This window comes from Thalassophryne amazonica, chromosome 17, assembly GCF_902500255.1.
Source record: "Thalassophryne amazonica chromosome 17, fThaAma1.1, whole genome shotgun sequence".
NCBI lineage: Eukaryota > Metazoa > Chordata > Actinopteri > Batrachoidiformes > Batrachoididae > Thalassophryne > Thalassophryne amazonica.
This window is the reverse complement of record NC_047119.1, coordinates 28,445,846-28,463,769: the sequence shown is the minus strand read 5'-3', so window position 1 is coordinate 28,463,769 and position 17,924 is coordinate 28,445,846. Positions and strand designations below refer to the sequence as shown.

The 17,924-nt window shown below is 39.9% G+C and overlaps 2 protein-coding genes across 2 annotated transcripts in view; one reads left to right on the top strand and one right to left on the bottom strand.

Annotated features, from left to right (window-relative positions):
- The window catches only part of LOC117529204 (E3 ubiquitin-protein ligase UHRF2-like), a 99,533-nt gene extending 95,071 nt beyond the window's left edge, over window positions 1–4,462 (top strand). Inside the window, exons 14-16 of the mRNA XM_034191919.1 lie at window positions 2,328–2,476; window positions 3,391–3,489; window positions 3,589–4,462. Coding sequence (XP_034047810.1) covers window positions 2,328–2,476; window positions 3,391–3,489; window positions 3,589–3,735 — 395 coding nt within the window. The 3' untranslated portion in view covers window positions 3,736–4,462. The remainder of the gene's footprint in view (window positions 1–2,327; window positions 2,477–3,390; window positions 3,490–3,588) is intronic.
- A 5,961-nt stretch (window positions 4,463–10,423) lies between these two features.
- oaz1b (ornithine decarboxylase antizyme 1b) lies at window positions 10,424–17,445 on the bottom strand. The gene is given in 6 exon segments (XM_034191921.1): window positions 10,424–11,352; window positions 11,451–11,536; window positions 13,191–13,363; window positions 14,169–14,255; window positions 14,257–14,308; window positions 17,238–17,445. Coding segments are annotated over 6 exon segments (654 nt in total). The 5' UTR covers window positions 17,363–17,445; the 3' UTR covers window positions 10,424–11,221.
- Window positions 17,446–17,924: the final 479 nt, after the last annotated feature.

Below are 17,924 nucleotides of genomic sequence, written 5' to 3'. Positions count from 1 at the left end.
TAGTCTGCTAAACACTAGTACCAGTTTAAGTTGTCACAGATCTGGAGTGGACAGGTTTGTGAACTGGTGTGATGCTCACCAACTGCAGATTAATACTAATAAAACTGTGGAGATGTTGGTGGATCCCAGGTTGCTGGGGACTGTAGTGTGGTCACCATACATGGATGTAAAATTGAAGAGGTGGATTCATATAAATATCTGGGGGTTTACATCAACATTAACTTAAGGTGGCACACGCAAGTGTCAAGCGTTTGTGCCCGAATCCACCAGCGCGTGCACTTTCTTCGTCGACTCAGATTGTTTGTTGTATGTAGGAATATTATGTTGATTTTCTACGGAGCAACTATTGAGTCTGTGTTACGGTATGGTATTACTAGCTGGTTTTGTAATTTAACGGTTAAATCAAAAACTCAAATACTAAATTTGATTAAAATAGCTGGCAAAATCATTGGTATGGTGGTACCTGTAACTCCCCAAGAGTTGTTTGAACAGGCACTTCTCAGATGTGCAGACAATATCTTATGAGATGCTTCTCATGTCCTGCACTCTGAATATATTTTACTGAACTCAGGAAGGAGGTACAGGCTTCCTCTTTGTAAATATAATCGATATAAACATTTGTTTATTCCGTCAGTGAAGCTCATAAATGAGCAGACAGCTTGGGGAAGATAGTATAAGGTCATGTGTTGCGGAATTTGTGCTAAGATATTAATATGTTTTTTATTGATTATGTATTTATATTTTAACTTTGATCTATTATGTGGTTGGTTTTGATGCATAGGTGGTATGTGTCGGATGTGTTGTTGTGTAGCAGAGCCCTCTGTCCAAGGCAAATTTCTCCTTAGGGAGACAAATAAAGACACTTTGATCCTTTGATAATGGCCTCGCGCGTGCCGTTGCCAAGAAATAGCTCCAATGCATGACAGTTTTGTTTACTTCCAGGTTGGTCGTTGTCATGAACTATGTAGCCTTTGTTTCGTTAACTGGCTTTAACATTTACAGAACCATACGAACTGCGGAATGACGTGCTTAGCTCTTAGCCTAACAGTTTCACGCTTCGTCGAGCCTTTTTGTGCACCCATTGTTGCTCTTTGTAACAGTGACGGCTGGTGGCTCGTGTGAGAACTGTCACGAATATCATGACAGTCATCTGCTGCAACCTTGACCAAAAGCAGAGGACGTTCTCCTTTTGGAGGAATATGAGTGACGTAGGGGTGCTCTTGAGTGTTCCATCAAGTGGTGGTTCATGATAGCTGCCATTTTTTGAGGTAAGACACTGACGTTTTGTCGACTAAAATAAGTTGAGCCTCCTCTGTACCAGGCTAAAAATTTTAGTCAGGTAAAGTAAAACTTTAGCCAACTAAGTGTTTTATGTAATAACTATCGTCAAAAAAATTAGTCAACTAAGTGAGTTTGACTAAACAAGATTAAACTGCTTCATGAAACCAGGCCCTGAAGTCTGTCATTACTAGTTGGTTCCCTTCTTTTCCTTTTAGTTAAAAACAGTGACATTTACAGAAACTAATCATGTTTTTTACCTTGTTATTTTAAGCCAGATCATTATATGCCTGTAAACAAAGCTAGGTGGTTGGGGGGTGTTATCAAAATGACCCTGTATGCCCATCTCTCCTAAACCTTTTGGTTGTTTTTCAGTGAAACTTCAAGCACACCATGTAAAGAGCTGCATGAAGGAAAATAATTCCAGCCAGTGTCATTTTCCAAAAGCTGTAAACTCTGTCACCCCACCTCCTCCCCCCTCATTAACTGCAACAGTTTGAAACTATTAGCTTGTCCACCCTATCCACTTTCTGCCATCTGCACTTTTATACTGAAGTTATTAGTGTTTTAGCATCTGTTTTATATGTTTTACGAAGAGCTGCGAAACAGATTTTCATTGTATTTTGTACAATGGCAAAGTTGTATTCTGTTCAAGAGGAGATAAATTGGACTTTATATTTATACAGGGTGTGTTTAGTACATGCAAGAAGTGGTAGATCTCTGGTTATAGTTGGGTTTTTGATACACATTTTAAAATAGGTGCACATTTGTTCCCGTATGAGGTTAAATGATCTGATTTGCACCCAATTTGCAATGTTTTAGCAGGTAAACCTGCCGGAGAGTTTGGGTTCAGGGTTGTAGCTGTTCGAAGATGACCTAATCTTTTACGGGATATGACAGTAGTCTCTTCTATCAAGCTGATCAATGAATGTTTGACTGAGTTTCCACTTAAAAAAAACTTGTATTTTTTTAAGCGAATGTTACAGCCTTGTTGATTATTCTCCAGTATCATCAGCTTCACTTTACTCTTCCTTATGATTCCTATACAGAACTGGCCCCAATAGAAGAGCCGCCCCCTAAACGAGTGAAGATCGAGGAGACCTTCCAGTTATCAGAACAGCAGCAGCAGTTGATTCAAGAGGACACAGCTAACAAGAAACTATGGGATGAAGCCATGGAACACCTTAAAGAGGGCCCGGTATAAATCCACAGACATTCTAACCTTAGATAGCACTAGTTGTCATTGCTTACACATTGCAGCAGTGACAGCATTGGTGGCCACCAGACCTAGGCTGTGGAAATGACAGACAAGCTCATTTCAAGCTACATGTAACTTGAAAACCACACGTATTAAGAGATAGAGAGAAGGAGGAAGTGCCTGCTACAGCTACCTTCCTAGAAAATCCTCTCTGCAGGGTTGTGTGGAGGTGTGACCGTTATTTGAGTTTTCAATCATAACCACTGTTAAATAGTGATCGTTTCCTCGAGGAAACCACCACTCACCTCACTCATTCTGGAAATATCTCAACTGCCTCCTTCGCTTTTTTGTTTCTTTTCACTTTCAATTTATTTTCATTTATATAGCTCCAAATCACAACAGAGTTGCCTCAAGGTGCTTCACACAAGTAAGGTCTAACCTTACTAACCCCCAGATTAACAGTGGTAAGGAAAAACTCCCTCTGAGGAAGAAACCTTAAGCAGACCAGACTCAAAGGGGTGACCTTCTGCTTGGGCCATGCTACAGACATAAATTATAGAACAATTCACAAAAGGAATATACATAATTTCTTTTGCAGCTAAATTCATAGAAAATCTTTTCCGTGAGGTTGCGTGATTGTTATTGGAGTTTTAGAATGTAACTACTGTGAAACAATCAGAAAATGAAAATAATTTTACTTCTATGAGGTTTTTTTGTCTGTGTTCTATGCCCTTTTAATGTGGAGACATACAAGATGATAGCATTTAGTGCTTGTGAGTCATTGTGTTAAGACACGGGTGAGGATGGACTCATTCATTCATTTTTGCAGTTTTGCATAATCAGTGTAAAGAGACGTTAATTTTCGCATCTTTATTAGTAACTGTACGAGTATGTTTCTCTCTGTACACATGAAGAATTTCCTACGTAAGATGGAGCAGATCTTCATGTGCGTGTGCTGCCAGGAGTTGGCCTTCCAGCCCATCACCACCGTCTGCTCACATAACGTTTGTAAGGTGTGTATCCTGTTGACCCATCATATGACTCACACACCGAAATTCTCTCAAAATACCTGTTTCTGAAAGTGTCGAGTCTTGCGTCCTTCATCTGTGCAGACCTGTCTCCAGCGGTCGTTCCGAGCAAAAGTGTACACCTGCCCCGCCTGCCGTCACGACCTTGGCAAGGACTACATCATGACCCAAAACAAGACGCTTCAGCTGCTGCTTGACCAGTTCTTTCCCGGCTACAGCAAAGGCCGATGAGGTCCCAAAAAACAAACAAACAAAAAACCCCAACAAAAACAAAATGTTCGTTATTAGAATGCCTAAACGCACACGTACGCATCCATTTTGTGCACCTACATTTACTGTTGAGTACTTAAAAGCTCCACTTTAAAACGGCATTGCACACATTGCTGTACTTACCCACAGGAAAATGCGCACTGCATAAACAGCCATTAATGTGTACAATCATTCATACACAAACCGACCTCAGCTTTTTGAACTTGGACCGTCTCCATTAACATCACCAGCCTGACTTTCAACAAAGAACTTTTAAAGCGCCCCACCTTCTCCGCTTGCATCACCACACACAAAGTGAGCCCTAGCTGTCCTAGCCCTAGCTGAGCACTAGCTGTCTCTAGATATGCTGGTTTTTTGGGGTTTTTTTTTTCCTCCCCACGCTCACTGTGTTGCCTGCTGGTCCCATAAACTAAATCCAACTTCCGACTCCACCTGACGATGTCGTAAAGTCAACCATGCAACTATTAGGTACCTGCCAACCTGTATACATTTTTGTGTACTATCTACACAGTTTTACACCAAAATCCTCGACTTAGTACTTTGTACGTGTACATCTATCTATTCTGCTGATACAAAAGGTGCTAGGCTAATCCGTTGACACTAGCTAGTCTAGTGTAAAAGACGCACAACATTCAGTTTGATTTGGCTAATTTTATGTAAAATTAACCTACAGAAAATTGAAGCACACACTGTTTTATATCGTCAGAGCACTTTAGTAATGACATGTGAAGACTTTTTTTTCTTTTGCTAATCAAACGCACATGCTAGCATCATCACTGCTAGCTGCTCATGTCACTTTTAATATTTTTGTTGCTGTTTATTGACCTCATCCAATGTCAGTTAGTAGTTGCATAAATAATAATCCTATTTACTATTACAAAAGGAATAAGAAGTAGGCCTTATGGAAGCAAATAAGAATGAAAGCCACTGGAGGAGTGATTGGGTAATATTTTGGGAGATTTTAAAAGCATCACTTATAGCAATTGACTTCAAATGATTTACTGACTAACATAAGCTTTTTATCCCCTCTATTGCCCTATTGGCTATAGATATATCCTTGAAATGTGTCAAGGATTTTTGATGACCCTTGACCAGTCTGTTCCAAAGGTTAAAGCTCCACTGTGAAGGATTTAGTGTCATCTAGTGATGAAGTTGCAGATTGCGTTATCCCCTCGCCAGTCACAATTTTGTTTCCCTTCATGTTTTTGCTTGTTTGGTGATGGGGATTCGTGAGGGTTTTCAAACTTGTTTGCCTCCACTAACAATCAGTAGAGACTACCGATTCATAAGTCTTATAGTTTGCGCTGCAAAATGCAAACCACAGGGGAAATGTGTCCCAAAAGGGACACACTTCAACATGGCAGCCTCCATGAGGGAACGAGCTCTTTCTAAGCTCACGAAAACGCATCAATTCATTGCTGGAGGTAATTGTATGAACAGATGGTTATGAATGGTATATACCATTTCCGCTAATAAACACCCCTTCTACACACTGAAGCTTTAATTGGGCAGCACAGTCTTGTTTGAGGGCGGGCGCTAAAGGGGTAAAATATGAAATTTCTCCACTTCCGGGGGACAAAACACAGCATTTTCTCTGAGTTTTTGGACAGATTACATCCAAACAAAGTGGAAATGCAAATAAAAGATGATGATGCGTTGGGAAAGTGGACGTGTGTTGTGGCTTGTTTACGTACCAGAGAGCAAATGTGTCGAGGCGGTTTTGCAGGCGAGAGAATGCAGCTACTTTTGTTAGCTGTGTAGGCTAACACTGACGAACATGACATCTCCCATCTGCCTCATCTTCCCTTCTCCACTGGGAACCCCCAAAAAAATGCTTTTCACAACTGATTTGGTGATTATAGACAAAAACAAAACAGTACACCATTTATCAGTGTGAAGTTATGCTGTGTAGATATTACACAGTGGGAGCGGCTGTCCCCATAAGTGGTCAAATCCCGCAGGGTTCAAACAAGACTGCAGTGCCCTGTTTAGTCCATGGGCCAAGCAGGTTTTCGGTACCACTTAAGGTGACTAAACAACACTTAGAATCCAGCCTCAGTGTATCACGGCCTACACAAAAATGTATGATAGCCATCTCAGGGTGGTAGCTGTAGCCAGGTAGGGGTCACTGAAGAATTGCACACGAGGTCAAACTTTAAAAATGCTCCAATCATGTTGAAAACTATATCACATTACTTGTCTGGTCATAATGATTCCTAAAAGATATAGTTTGGACTATCTGTGATGGAATGTTTTGGAGTTATGGGGTAAAAACAGCAAAAATTGTGACAAAAGGTCAGTTTCAGTTTGTACAGGGGTCAAAAGTTAAAGTTGCTCCAATTTCAGTCCAGAATGATGCAAATTATTGGTTGAAATAAAAGGATTAATAAATGGTATAGTTTTGACTGTGTTGAATGTTTGGTCTCCAAGGTAAAGGTCAAACAAGGTCAACATCTATTGGATTCTATGACATGTGACATATATTACCCTGTAACATGATAACTAAGCATGACAGATGGTGCAAACTATTCCTTAATAGAACCCTATTAACCCAAACAATAATTTGCATCTTTTTTTTAACTGAATTTTAGCAACTTTAACTTTTGACCCCTGTACAAACTGAAATTGACCTTTGTCACCATTTTTGCTGTTTTTCCCCATAACCCCAGAACATTCCATCATAGATAGTACAAACTATACTTTTTTGGAATTGTTATGATCAGACAAATAATATGATAGAATTTTCAACGTGATTGGAGCATTTTAAAATTTTAACCTCTATGTAATTCTTCACTGACCCCAACCTGGCTACAGCTACCACCCTCGGATGGCTATCATACATTTTTGTGTAGGCCATGGTACACTGAGGCTGGATTCTAAGTGTCGTTTAGTCACCTTCAGTGGTACTGATTAGGTCAAAATTGATGACTGGCTCATGGACAAATTACCTGGAAACACCCAAGGAATATTCCTGGCAGATTTGGTTAAATTCTGCTCACCTGTTTGAGCAATTTAATACACGGACACACTACAGCGTGCACATAACAAGAGGTAAATCCAGTTCAGGTGTTAGATTCCATTGCAGTCTACTTTAGGGGAAATAGTATTGGTTGTGCTAATGCAAAGGTTTGCACTAAACGGTGTGGTATTAGAGTCCCATGGATCCCAAACCAGGAAATAAAACTCTACACTGAAGGATAAAAACGTTTGGTACTATGGCAGTAAAATGTCTTTAAATAGCACTACATTGCCAATAGGTAAAAGTCCTCACATTAGCGGTTATGTAGTGCAGTGGTTTTTAACCTGCTTTTATCTCCCTAAATATGTATGTGTGTAAAATGCAAATTTTTGTCCATGTTGATCCGGTAAGTGGTAGAAAATGAATGAATGAATTCATTCAACATCAATGCATTCATCATTTACTGTACCTACCCATTTCAAATGAAAGTTCTTCAGGTCACTTAAGGAGATAAATATAAGAGTCTGTTATTTTGTGATCCATTTGTAGCTACATTTGTTATTTCTATAGTGATTAAACGATTGCCCCCTGTGAAACCATACGGTATTTTGTTCCACTGGATCAAAACTACTATCCAGACCCCCACTACATCCTACACATTCTACAGACAAATGCAAAAGTTTGTTCTAAACAAAGGTAAAAATGTCAACATCAAAAGGAACTCAGCAGCCAAGTTGTCCAAAAACAGCCATGGTTTTATTTGAGGTGGCAAAGAAGTAAATAACGGGTAAATATTGAATATGTAGAGAAATGGTAAGCTGTCGGGAATGGCAGTAAAATTACATGTCATTTATTTCTTTTGTACACTTTGTGCGTCACAGAGCAGGACGAGGCCTGAGATTTTCCAGTAGCCAGAAGGTATTTTTGTCTGAATGTCAGACAAGATTAGTCTGGATGTAACCAGAGGGGAAAAAAATGCTGCACACTCATTTGTAGCAGCGTGTGATGGTCTGGAGCAGTCGGCCTCATACTGCAGCTGTCACACTTTGAAGCTGGACAAAAGAGGAGACAAACGTGGGTGAGAACACGATGCAGTGAAAGTTTGTCCTCTGATCGCACAAAAACCCCACAAATTTAATCGGGTTTATGTCGCCTACGAGCAGCATCTAGGCGATTATTTGACAAATGTTCATTCTTTTGAATAAAATCCAGAATGCCACATGCAGCACTCATTCACGATCATTCAAACACAAAACAGCTTGGGGGGTGCTGTTGCAAATCGTTGGGAAAATTTTTTGCGACAAATCCTGTTCACGCTGCATTTTTTGTGTGTGTGTCATTTCTGCCCGAAATGTCAAATGCCGCACGCAGTGAGTGATCAGGTTTTATCTCCTCAGATCAACAGTGGAAAGTGAGAGAGTTCGTCCTACAAAACATGGTCAGAATCATAAGAGGAAGTCCTAACGGTGTGCCGCACTGATCAGTGTCTCTATGAAGCACTTCTATTAGTGGGCGGGGCGAACAACTAGAAATGGCCTTTAGAATTTCGAATAGTGAATTTTACAGATCTCTCCTGGTCTCATGCATTTTTGTCACCTTTCGGCTAATTTTTTTTTAACTTCCACCCTTGAGGACACTTTCCTGAAATGATAAATGTTGGTGATTTGTGTAAAACAGGAAAACTATGAAACGCAATTGTTTTCATGAGTCTGAAAGAAATCTGCTTTAAATTACTGAAAGCACTTAATGTTGTGTTTGTGTGTGTCACTCATTTTCAAGACCTCCATTTTTATCTTTTCGGGGGGCTGTTTTTGCACTTTTCCAAAAAATGTAAAACACACTAAAAACTTGCTAATAAATATGGCAGCCATCAGCTTCCAGATTTATTACTTTATTACCAAGTGCAGTTTTAATGCAGGATACCCTTTTTTTTTTTTTTCCATAGCTTGAGCTTACATGTGAATTTATTTTCAGGTGCTCATACACTGGGATTGTACAGAATCTGTTCATGTCACGTTTTTCCATTCCAGCTCTTGGACGTCCCCTCTCATTGCATTGTTTCACTTAAATTGTTAAAGGGGTCATAGTTTGGAAATATTTTATGTTCCGTTTATTGTTGAATATGGGTGGGATTTCATACAAAACATCCACAAACCTGAATTTCAGTTGCCACGTTTAGAGATAATGCTGCTTAGCTAATTTCAGGTTGGAAATAGCTTCTTGTAGCCTTCTGTAACATATGTTACGGACACTCATGCGAAATCCTCTTTACTCTGTAGGTGATATGTCCATAATGGCTGAGTGACAGCTGTTCTCAGAAAGTCCAAGCAAAATACACAGAAATGAAAGTTAGGCATTTGTCAAACAGGGTGACCCCCCCCCGCCAATCTAGAGCAGCTAACAGACTTTAAAACATCCAAGGTTGGCAGGTTTAACAGTTCATCAGGTGGTTTTTCTGGAGACCAGGAACAGGTCAGATTGAGTATCTGAAATAGTTCGAAAAGATGGAAAAAACACATTGCTTTTGACATTGCCAAATTGAATTAAAACAGCCGTGGAGGACGAGCCATGCTGTGCATCACAATGGTGCAGAGTAAAAGCTACTCATGTCAGTTTGTTACGTAGCTGGATGGTTTTATTTTGTGTAAGCCGTCTGACCCACGCTGTTTCCTTAGCAGGCTGCTTGTTCATGGTGATGTTCATGTTTCTGTTCAGGAATTCAGGTTTTTTTTTTTCTCATCAACATGCAAGTACAAAGCTACTCTGGTGTTTAAAGCTAACTGTGATGTGCATTACTTCCTCTGTTACTCAGTCTTCAACTTATTTTCTTCCTGCACTGACTGGCAAGCTAATAGCCTCCTGTCTTTGTCTGCAGTGACCTCTCCTCTTTTCTCTGTAACCTACAATACTAACTTAGACGTCTTGTGGATGCTTGGCTCCGGTGTTTTTTTTTTTTTTAATACTGCACCTGATTTGAAGAAACATTTGTCATTTAATTTTCTAGGCAGCTTACCATGGTCTGTCTTCATTGTTTTCTACAATTTTACTTGCTTCTATTTTAATCACATTTTTATGTTGCAAGCTCAAGCCTTTGCAGAAAATGCCAGTCTGAGGCATTTCATTGCTTCATATTGTGATCTAAAATTTTATACATGTCATTAATACTTGATATGTACCTATTAAATATTTGGATTCCAAAACATCGCTTCCAATCATTGTCTTCTGTTTTGCAAATGTTACAGTGCTAACGATATTAACTGGGGGTGGAACAATCAAATAACACCAATGCATTACATCACTGTTCACAAATTAGGCATAAAGTAATATGAATGTTGAACTTCCCTACTCTGTGGTGTTCACAAATTATCTTTAATGTCACAAATCCAACACTGGTCAGAAACATCTAACAATATATTTACTAGACCACACACAGTTTGAGGTTCTCTTGATTAAGCGCCTCTTGTTTATTTCTGTGAGCATTCTTGTGGCATATTAAAAAACTAGCAAGGAATAACGGGGGAACCACTACAGCTGAACGCCAGCAGATGCGGGTGCTGTGGCGCCTCCTGCTGGTGCGAGGACAGCCTCTGGCTTGTTGCCCTATTTCTTTGTTCACACTGAAGTACTGACATTTGGGTTTTATACCCATAAGGAAAAGACTATAGTTGATTTAAAGGAAAACACTATTTTGAGACAATGTTTGTTTTATTATTACAGGAGCACAACAGGTACCACTATGCAGGTCAACAACAAACGCAATGCTACAATGAAGGGGAGGACAAGAAAAAAGGAATGCTTATTCAAAACAGGCATTGGGAGGGGGATCCAAAAAACAATCAGCGCACCCCACCACCTAAACCTGTAATATAAGGTATCAGCAAAAGAACTTTGGATTATTCACTTGATACCGACATGCTGTGTTAAACATTCACCTTTTTATTCCGTCTCTCCAAAACACGTATGAATCACCTATCAAATACCCAGTACTGGGCATGTTGCTCAAAAATAACATGGTTACAAAACAAAAGTGGTCCCACTAATATACATCCAACTCAAGTATGGGATTGAAGTGCTCAGCCAATCAAAGGAAAGGTGGAGTACCTGAGTGTAAACCTGGTAACCTTTTTTTTTTAATAAATTCTATAAATGAAGAAAAAAAATGCTCCACTTATTAGAGGACGAAAAGATTTGAGGTGAACAGGAACTTAGAACCAACTGAAGTTATAGCTATAAGCCGCATGATTGTAAAGTCAGACAAAAATTCCCTCCTCAATCTTTCAAAAACAAACAAAAAAAAAAACAGCACAACAGCAAGTGGTTGATAATTGTATTTGCTTGAACACAAAGAAAAGCGAGGAGAGTGAATACTTGAATGGAGAACAGTAACTACTGAGAGTTAAACAGAGACGGCAGTGTGCTGGGGTGAGACGGATCAATGCACAACGGGAAAAGGGGAAGCAAGCAGGGCCTGTGAGGATGTCTGTGCCGCTACTCCTCATCGGAGGAGTCCCTGTCGAAATCATAAGCCATGAAGAGAACATCGGGTCGTGGTGGGAGAAGGGCGTGGCCCGGTTTCACAATCTCAAAGCCCAGGAAACTGAATGTGCGCACCAGTTTAGCTGCAAGGGGACGAGTCAGAACATGTTGGCAAAAATAGTTCCATACTATAAAAGTTGTCTTTAAAATGGAAAGAGAAGGCTTGACTTTTGGTACTTACTGCGATCATCTCTGTTCTTGTAAAAGCAGACAAACACGCTAATGACTTTCAGATGTTCTTCAGCATACTCCAGGAGAGCCATGAAACTGAAGGGAGAACAGTGTAGCTTCAGACACAAACGACCTACCGTACTGCCTCGATTAAACGCCCGGGCGTTTATTTTTTTCAAATCGTGCTCAGACTCAGCGCCTAAACAAGGCAGGCCTTCATTCTTGGCCAGTGATTATTAACAAAATGCTGCTTGCACTGTAATATGGTGTTAAACTTAACACGTATCCCTGGGTGTGGTGAACCAAAGACAACCACTTTAGATCAGAACCCTCAGCATGGCTGCGCGCCCTCTCTGAGCTCCTCTAGGCAGCCCGACGTGTACCTCCCAAAAATTTAAAGTACACCTCGAAACAACAGAGACCACAAGGGCTGTGACTGGACATTATTCCAGTTCCACTCTTTCCCATCATATTTAAAAGTTTTTCCAGTGCACATGCAGATTACATTTCAATCATAGATCAAACAGACATTTGGCAGAAGGGTCCGCAAATATGACCAACTTTACAACACAGAGCTGAAAAACTACAAAGACACTCAAATTACCTGAACTTCATAAAGTAAAACTGCATATAACATTGGTTTGGAGGCTGATGATTGTATAAAGAAGTGTAGCTTGTTGAGGGACAAATTGGTCCAGAAAAAAAAGGGGGGGGACCATTTCAAAAGGGTTACACCCATGTTGACTTTGTGTGGCCATGGAGTTATGGAGTTGTAGAAGCAGACCGAATGGTCCCTCTAAAAACTGGTCCTCCCTGATGATGCGGTTCACGGATTAGCACCTCGTTTCTGCTTCAAACTGCACTCCAGTCATCTATCTCAGCGACAGATATCTGAAGCTTTTGTACAACAATAATTTCCACATAAATTCAACATTATTTCATCATAAAAGGCGGTGGAAGCGATCAGAGCCCCACAGCTAAATAAGCTGCTAGCTGATGCGTTCACTACGTGTCGGACATTTCAAAGCGTCACAGAAGTTCGTCTTGTTTCTGGTTAAAGTGGCCTCATTTCTGCTTAAAACTGACTTTAGAATGATTTAAGAGGTTTTACCTTCATCATCTGATGGTTAATAATCACATTAATCCATTTGATTGCTTTGGGTGAAGAGACTCCGTGTAAGACGAGCTGGTGTGGTCCGAAATGATGCATATGCAGATGCAAAAGGCAGACTGATTTTTAGGGGTGGACTGTTTGGTCTGTGACACTGGCGCTTATAAGGCAGGTGTTTTTTTTTGTTTTTTTTCAAACTTTTGACTTGGCCATTAAATCAGGCCAGGCATTTAATTGAGGAAATATGATACTACAACTTTATGTTTACATATTGTCTGAAAATGGAATTTTAAAATCAAGATTATCATTTTAATCATTATCCAGTCATAAAGACCAAGACCCCCACAACACTCTTATTGTGGGGGAGGTGATGGTCTAGTGGTTAAGGTGTTGGGCTTGAAACCAGAAGATCTCGGTTCAAATCCCAGCCTGAGTGGAAAAAAACAAACAAAAAAAAACACTAAAGGCCCTTGGGCAAGGTCTTTAATCCCTATTGCCGGCAGCACCCTGACATCGGGGTGAATGTGAGGCATTATTTGTAAAGCGCTTTGAGCGTCTGATGCAGATGGAAAATGCTATATAAATGCAGTCCATTTACCATTTATTGTGCTCGGGGTGTTGTTGTCAAGCTGCACTTACCTCTCCTTACTGCCTTCAGGAAGAGGGCCAAGAGGAATCTCCACATAGAGTGCACTGTTGCTTATCACAGCATCCCACTGAATTGTCTTTGAAACTGTGGGATAGCTTTGGAAGTGGAGTATTCCAGGGCGACCGTTCCCTGCTGGCTCCTCCGTTACAGTCAACCTTCGGTCCTGCAGACAACATAGAAATCAAACAGGTGACAATCGCAGCAGAAGGCGTCAACTGGGTCAGTATTGTGTTCGTCATGTACAATGAAGTTTAAAAACAAAGTTAAAAGTTTTTTTTTTTTTTAAACAGTAAATGTATCTGGAGCTCTCATTTGTAAGTCTCTGATTCATGCATATTGGATTGTTTTGTAAGAGACTTGTATACTACAACCTGAGGTAATAAGTAGCTGAATGTTTCTTGCGGGACTTTTCCACATAGTATTTCGGTAAGGAAATAGTACCTGATTTAAACCAACATTTCACACATTTTCAAATGGGCCACAGACAAAATGACTGCATATCAGACTTGGTGGGCCATGTACCACCTGAACCAGTATTACTGGTTCAAAATTTACATTTAGTTCACAATTTAGAAATACTTTCATACTGGATCATAGCCAATTTTAAATGACTGTTTAAGCGCTCCCTTTTATTTATTTACTCATACTGCTGCAAGTTTGCATCACTTCTGGCCAACGTAGAGAATTGGGGATGTTAAAATAACACAGGGGCATTTTGATGCACTCACATGTACCCTCACCTCTTAGAGAATGTCATCTAGTACAGTGTGGAGTGCCAAACAAGATGCTACATGCATTCCTTTCTCTTCTATGTAAACTATTCTGATGCTTTCCCCTGACAGGAAGTGGTTTCAGTGGAACAAAAAGTGCTGCTCAACTCTGACAGTAATCCCTTACCCTCGTTATGTAGCTGTTGCGGCTACAGTTTATTAATGAGGCTGTGTTTGTGTGTGTTTGTTCCTACTCACTGAGTAGAGCGGCTGAGCTGAAGGAGTGTGATCCCGTGTGCCATTCCCTCGCCCACCTGGGATCTTCAGGGGTGGGAGAGGGGCATCAGGAGCACCACAGAGGCCCCGGACCGCGGGTACTACTACAGTGCAGGGACAGGCTGAATAATAGACCAAAAAAACCCTCATGTGACTGACAGGAGTATGTATGTACAGCATATATTACCAAAAACTATGCAAAACATGCCGTCAGTCCCCGCTCGGAAATTAAGTTGGTGTATGGTTTATTAACAGGTGATATTGATCACATTTCCAAAAGGATACTTCTTTTCACCTCCCCCAGTAGACCAAGAAATGGCTTCAATCAAATAAGGCATTTTCTCATTATTGCATGGAAACAAAAATTAAGAAGGCATCCTTTGTGTTTATATTGTGTAACTGGTGGCAGCCATTTCTGATCCTTTTTAATCACTGGAGGCATTCTTTAGTTATTATGCATACATGAAACCTGGACGATGTGAAAATATAATCTCCCACCAACTTCACTAAGTGGAGGCATAAACACAACCCAGAAAGCACCTGTCAAAAAACAAAAAATGTTTCAGTGATTCAACACAAAAGGAAGCTTGTTTTTCATAGCATGCCACTGTCATTCCATTTTTATATTAATGTTATTACAGATTTCACTGCTACTCGTGGTGAAACTCATAACTTATCTGCATGGACCACCCTTCCACAGTCAGGTATGCATATAAAATGTGGATTCATTGCAAAATTTACATAATAGTTTGAAATGTAGATTTGTCATGATGACTTTTTAAAATATGACAAAACCTTGAACCAGATGTCAGTGAAATCGAACTGTGACAACTGGAAAAAAAAAGCTGCATGTTCACGTGAACAGAACATGTTAAAAACACACTCTCTGTACCTTGTGCTCTGCTAGAGACAGCCTGTGAAGCACAACACACATTGTGGTCGAGCCCCAACCTCCTGAGTGAGTCTGGCTCCAAAAGTGAGTCACTCCCCTCAGAGGCCCATGTTAAATTCTCCAATTTTACAACACAAATGAACATATTTACAGCCTGCTACAAATAAACAAACAAACATTCTCAGTCTCTGTAGCTAGTTTAAAAGAAAAGAAAAAGAAACAAAACTGAAAAACGATATAATCAGTGATTTTTGCGATCCATGTCATCCTTTACTACTACTACCATAAAAATAACACCCATTTTTAACATCCAAAATCAAGATGCTCAGAAAATCTGTGAATCCTCCTTTGGTGCAGGAATTACAACAGCGCATTCTTTCAACTGATAATAAAACCTGCAGATATACCTTCTGCCAGTAGATTGTGCACAAACCACACAAGAGCAATTTTTGTAACATTTCAAGACAATCACTTCAGTTGTTCTGAAACTTACAAAGTTATAACCACAACACGGTCATAAAACTCATGCAGGGGCAAAATATTTCAAGATCTAAATTATGTATTTATGACATGATATTGTACCTTTACAATAAGAATGCCAGGCAGCATGGTAGCTTAGTGGTTAGCACTGTTGTCTCACAGCAAAAAGGTCATGGGTTTGATTCCCACCTGTGGCCTTTCTGTGTGGAGCTTGCGTGTTCTCCCCGTGTTTGCGTGGGTTCTCTCCGGATGCTCTGGCTTCCTCCCACATCCAAAGACATGCAGGTTAGGTGGAATTGTCCGTAGGTGTGTGTGCGGGTGTGAATGTGTTTGTGGCCCTGTGAGAGACTGGCGTCCTGTCCAGGGTGTACCCCGCCTCGCGCTCTATGACTTCTGGGATAGGCTCCAGCCCCCCGCGACCCTTAATTGGACTAAGCAGTAGAAGATGACTGAGTGAGTGTGAGTGTGTAAGAATGCCCTAAAGAGCAAACAGGAGTTCATGAAAGTCTTAAAAAAACTGGCATGAAATTTTATTATTAATTATTATTGGTGTAAGAGCCATTTCTACATGCACACATAAAATTGTGTGATTGAGGACGTTTAGCATAAAACACCAATCATGTAGAAGTAAACAGAACTCAATTTCATGCCCATAACATTTTGCAATCCTTATAATATCAAATAAATAAGTTTACAAGGGGTTCCAAACAGATCTCGCAGGTGCAAAGTTGCAAATGATTTTTTTTTCTTAAATTGTTTGGGGCTTAGGCTCAGGGGAGAATTTAACGTTTAATTTCTATGAGCTGTGAATATCCAGAAGCAATTCTGGATGTAGACAGCAATTCGCACAATTCTGCAAGTCTTGCACTGTCATACAACTCTGATATGATCCAGGTTTAATTCTGTAATTTTTAACCTTTGCGATCTGCATGGAATGAATGTGAAGCACCATTGTAAAGACCTTTAAATATGTGCGTCAGATGGGAAAACGTTACAGACGTACTATTTGCCATTTATTTCATCTGTTACAGGAACAGTTAAGTACTTGTTCTGTTAAGTACTACTTATTAAATCACAATGCATTCTTATATTAATGCAGCACAGCAGAAACAAGTGTTTTCGCTTTCCGTATATTTTTACTCATTTTAAAGATACTCAAATGTACAGAATAAACTCAACCAGTCAACCGTAAAACAATCGTCTGCAATGACGCCTGTTGGGTTTTTAAATCGACCAAGTTAGCACGACACTTCAGAATTAAACATTTTAAGTTTTACACTACCAAATATATGACTGTCAAACTATATATATAAAAAAAAAACATCGACGTTAAAATTAGTTTTAGGATTAACTAAAGGCAACATTTAAGCTTTGACGCTGCCGCAATTAGCTAGCTGCAATGACGTACATTCGTCGCTGACGTTAGCGTGAGCTAATGTTACTCATACGTCTCTAAAGAAAACTTAATTTTTATATATGACAACCAATTAAAATTATGCCATGCTCGTTATAAAATACAACATGTCAACAGTGGTGGTATTGCTAATCAAAAAGATAAAGGCAAGCTATTTACTTGTTTTTCTCTAGCTGTTAGCTCAATTATCTTAGCGGCCCCTCCCCCACGTTGCAGTTAGCTAACCAGGCATTATTTATTTATTTAATTCTAATCGTTTACTTACTTCCCAATCATCTCACAGATCCCACTATTTAAATTCGCCATGGTAGTAAAAGTCTGCTGTTTTCCTTCTTTTTCACGAGCAAAGCAATGACTATTCAGAATCCGCTGGAGGTTGGATTTTACCATCCGGCCTCGGATAGAGACACGACGGGCTGACTGCGCTCTGCTTGGCTCAGCTGCTTACTGATCGCACACACATCAGGATGCTGGCAAACAACACAGAAGTCAAGTTAGACACTAACACTTACAATACTTGTTCCGCTAAGCCTTTCAAAATAAAAGCAACCAAACTCTACATTATTTTCTGAACCTTCTGATTATATTAAGGACTGTAGATGATGGAATCCCTAAATCCCTTGCAATTGAACGTTGAGAAACATTGTTCTTAAACTGTTGGACTATTATTATTATTTATTTATTTATTTATTCATGCAGTTGTTCACAAAGTGGTGAACGTCACCCCATCTTTGCTTGTGAACAGCTGAGCCTTTTGGGGATGCTCGTTTTATACCAAATCATGACACTCACCTGTTTCCAATTAGATGTTCTTTGAGCATTCATCAACTTTCCCAGTCTTTTGTTGCCTCGTCCCAACTTTTTAGAAACGTGTTGCAGGCATCCATTTCAAAATGAGCAAATATTTGCACAAAAACAACAAAGTATATCAATTTGAAGATTAAACATCTTG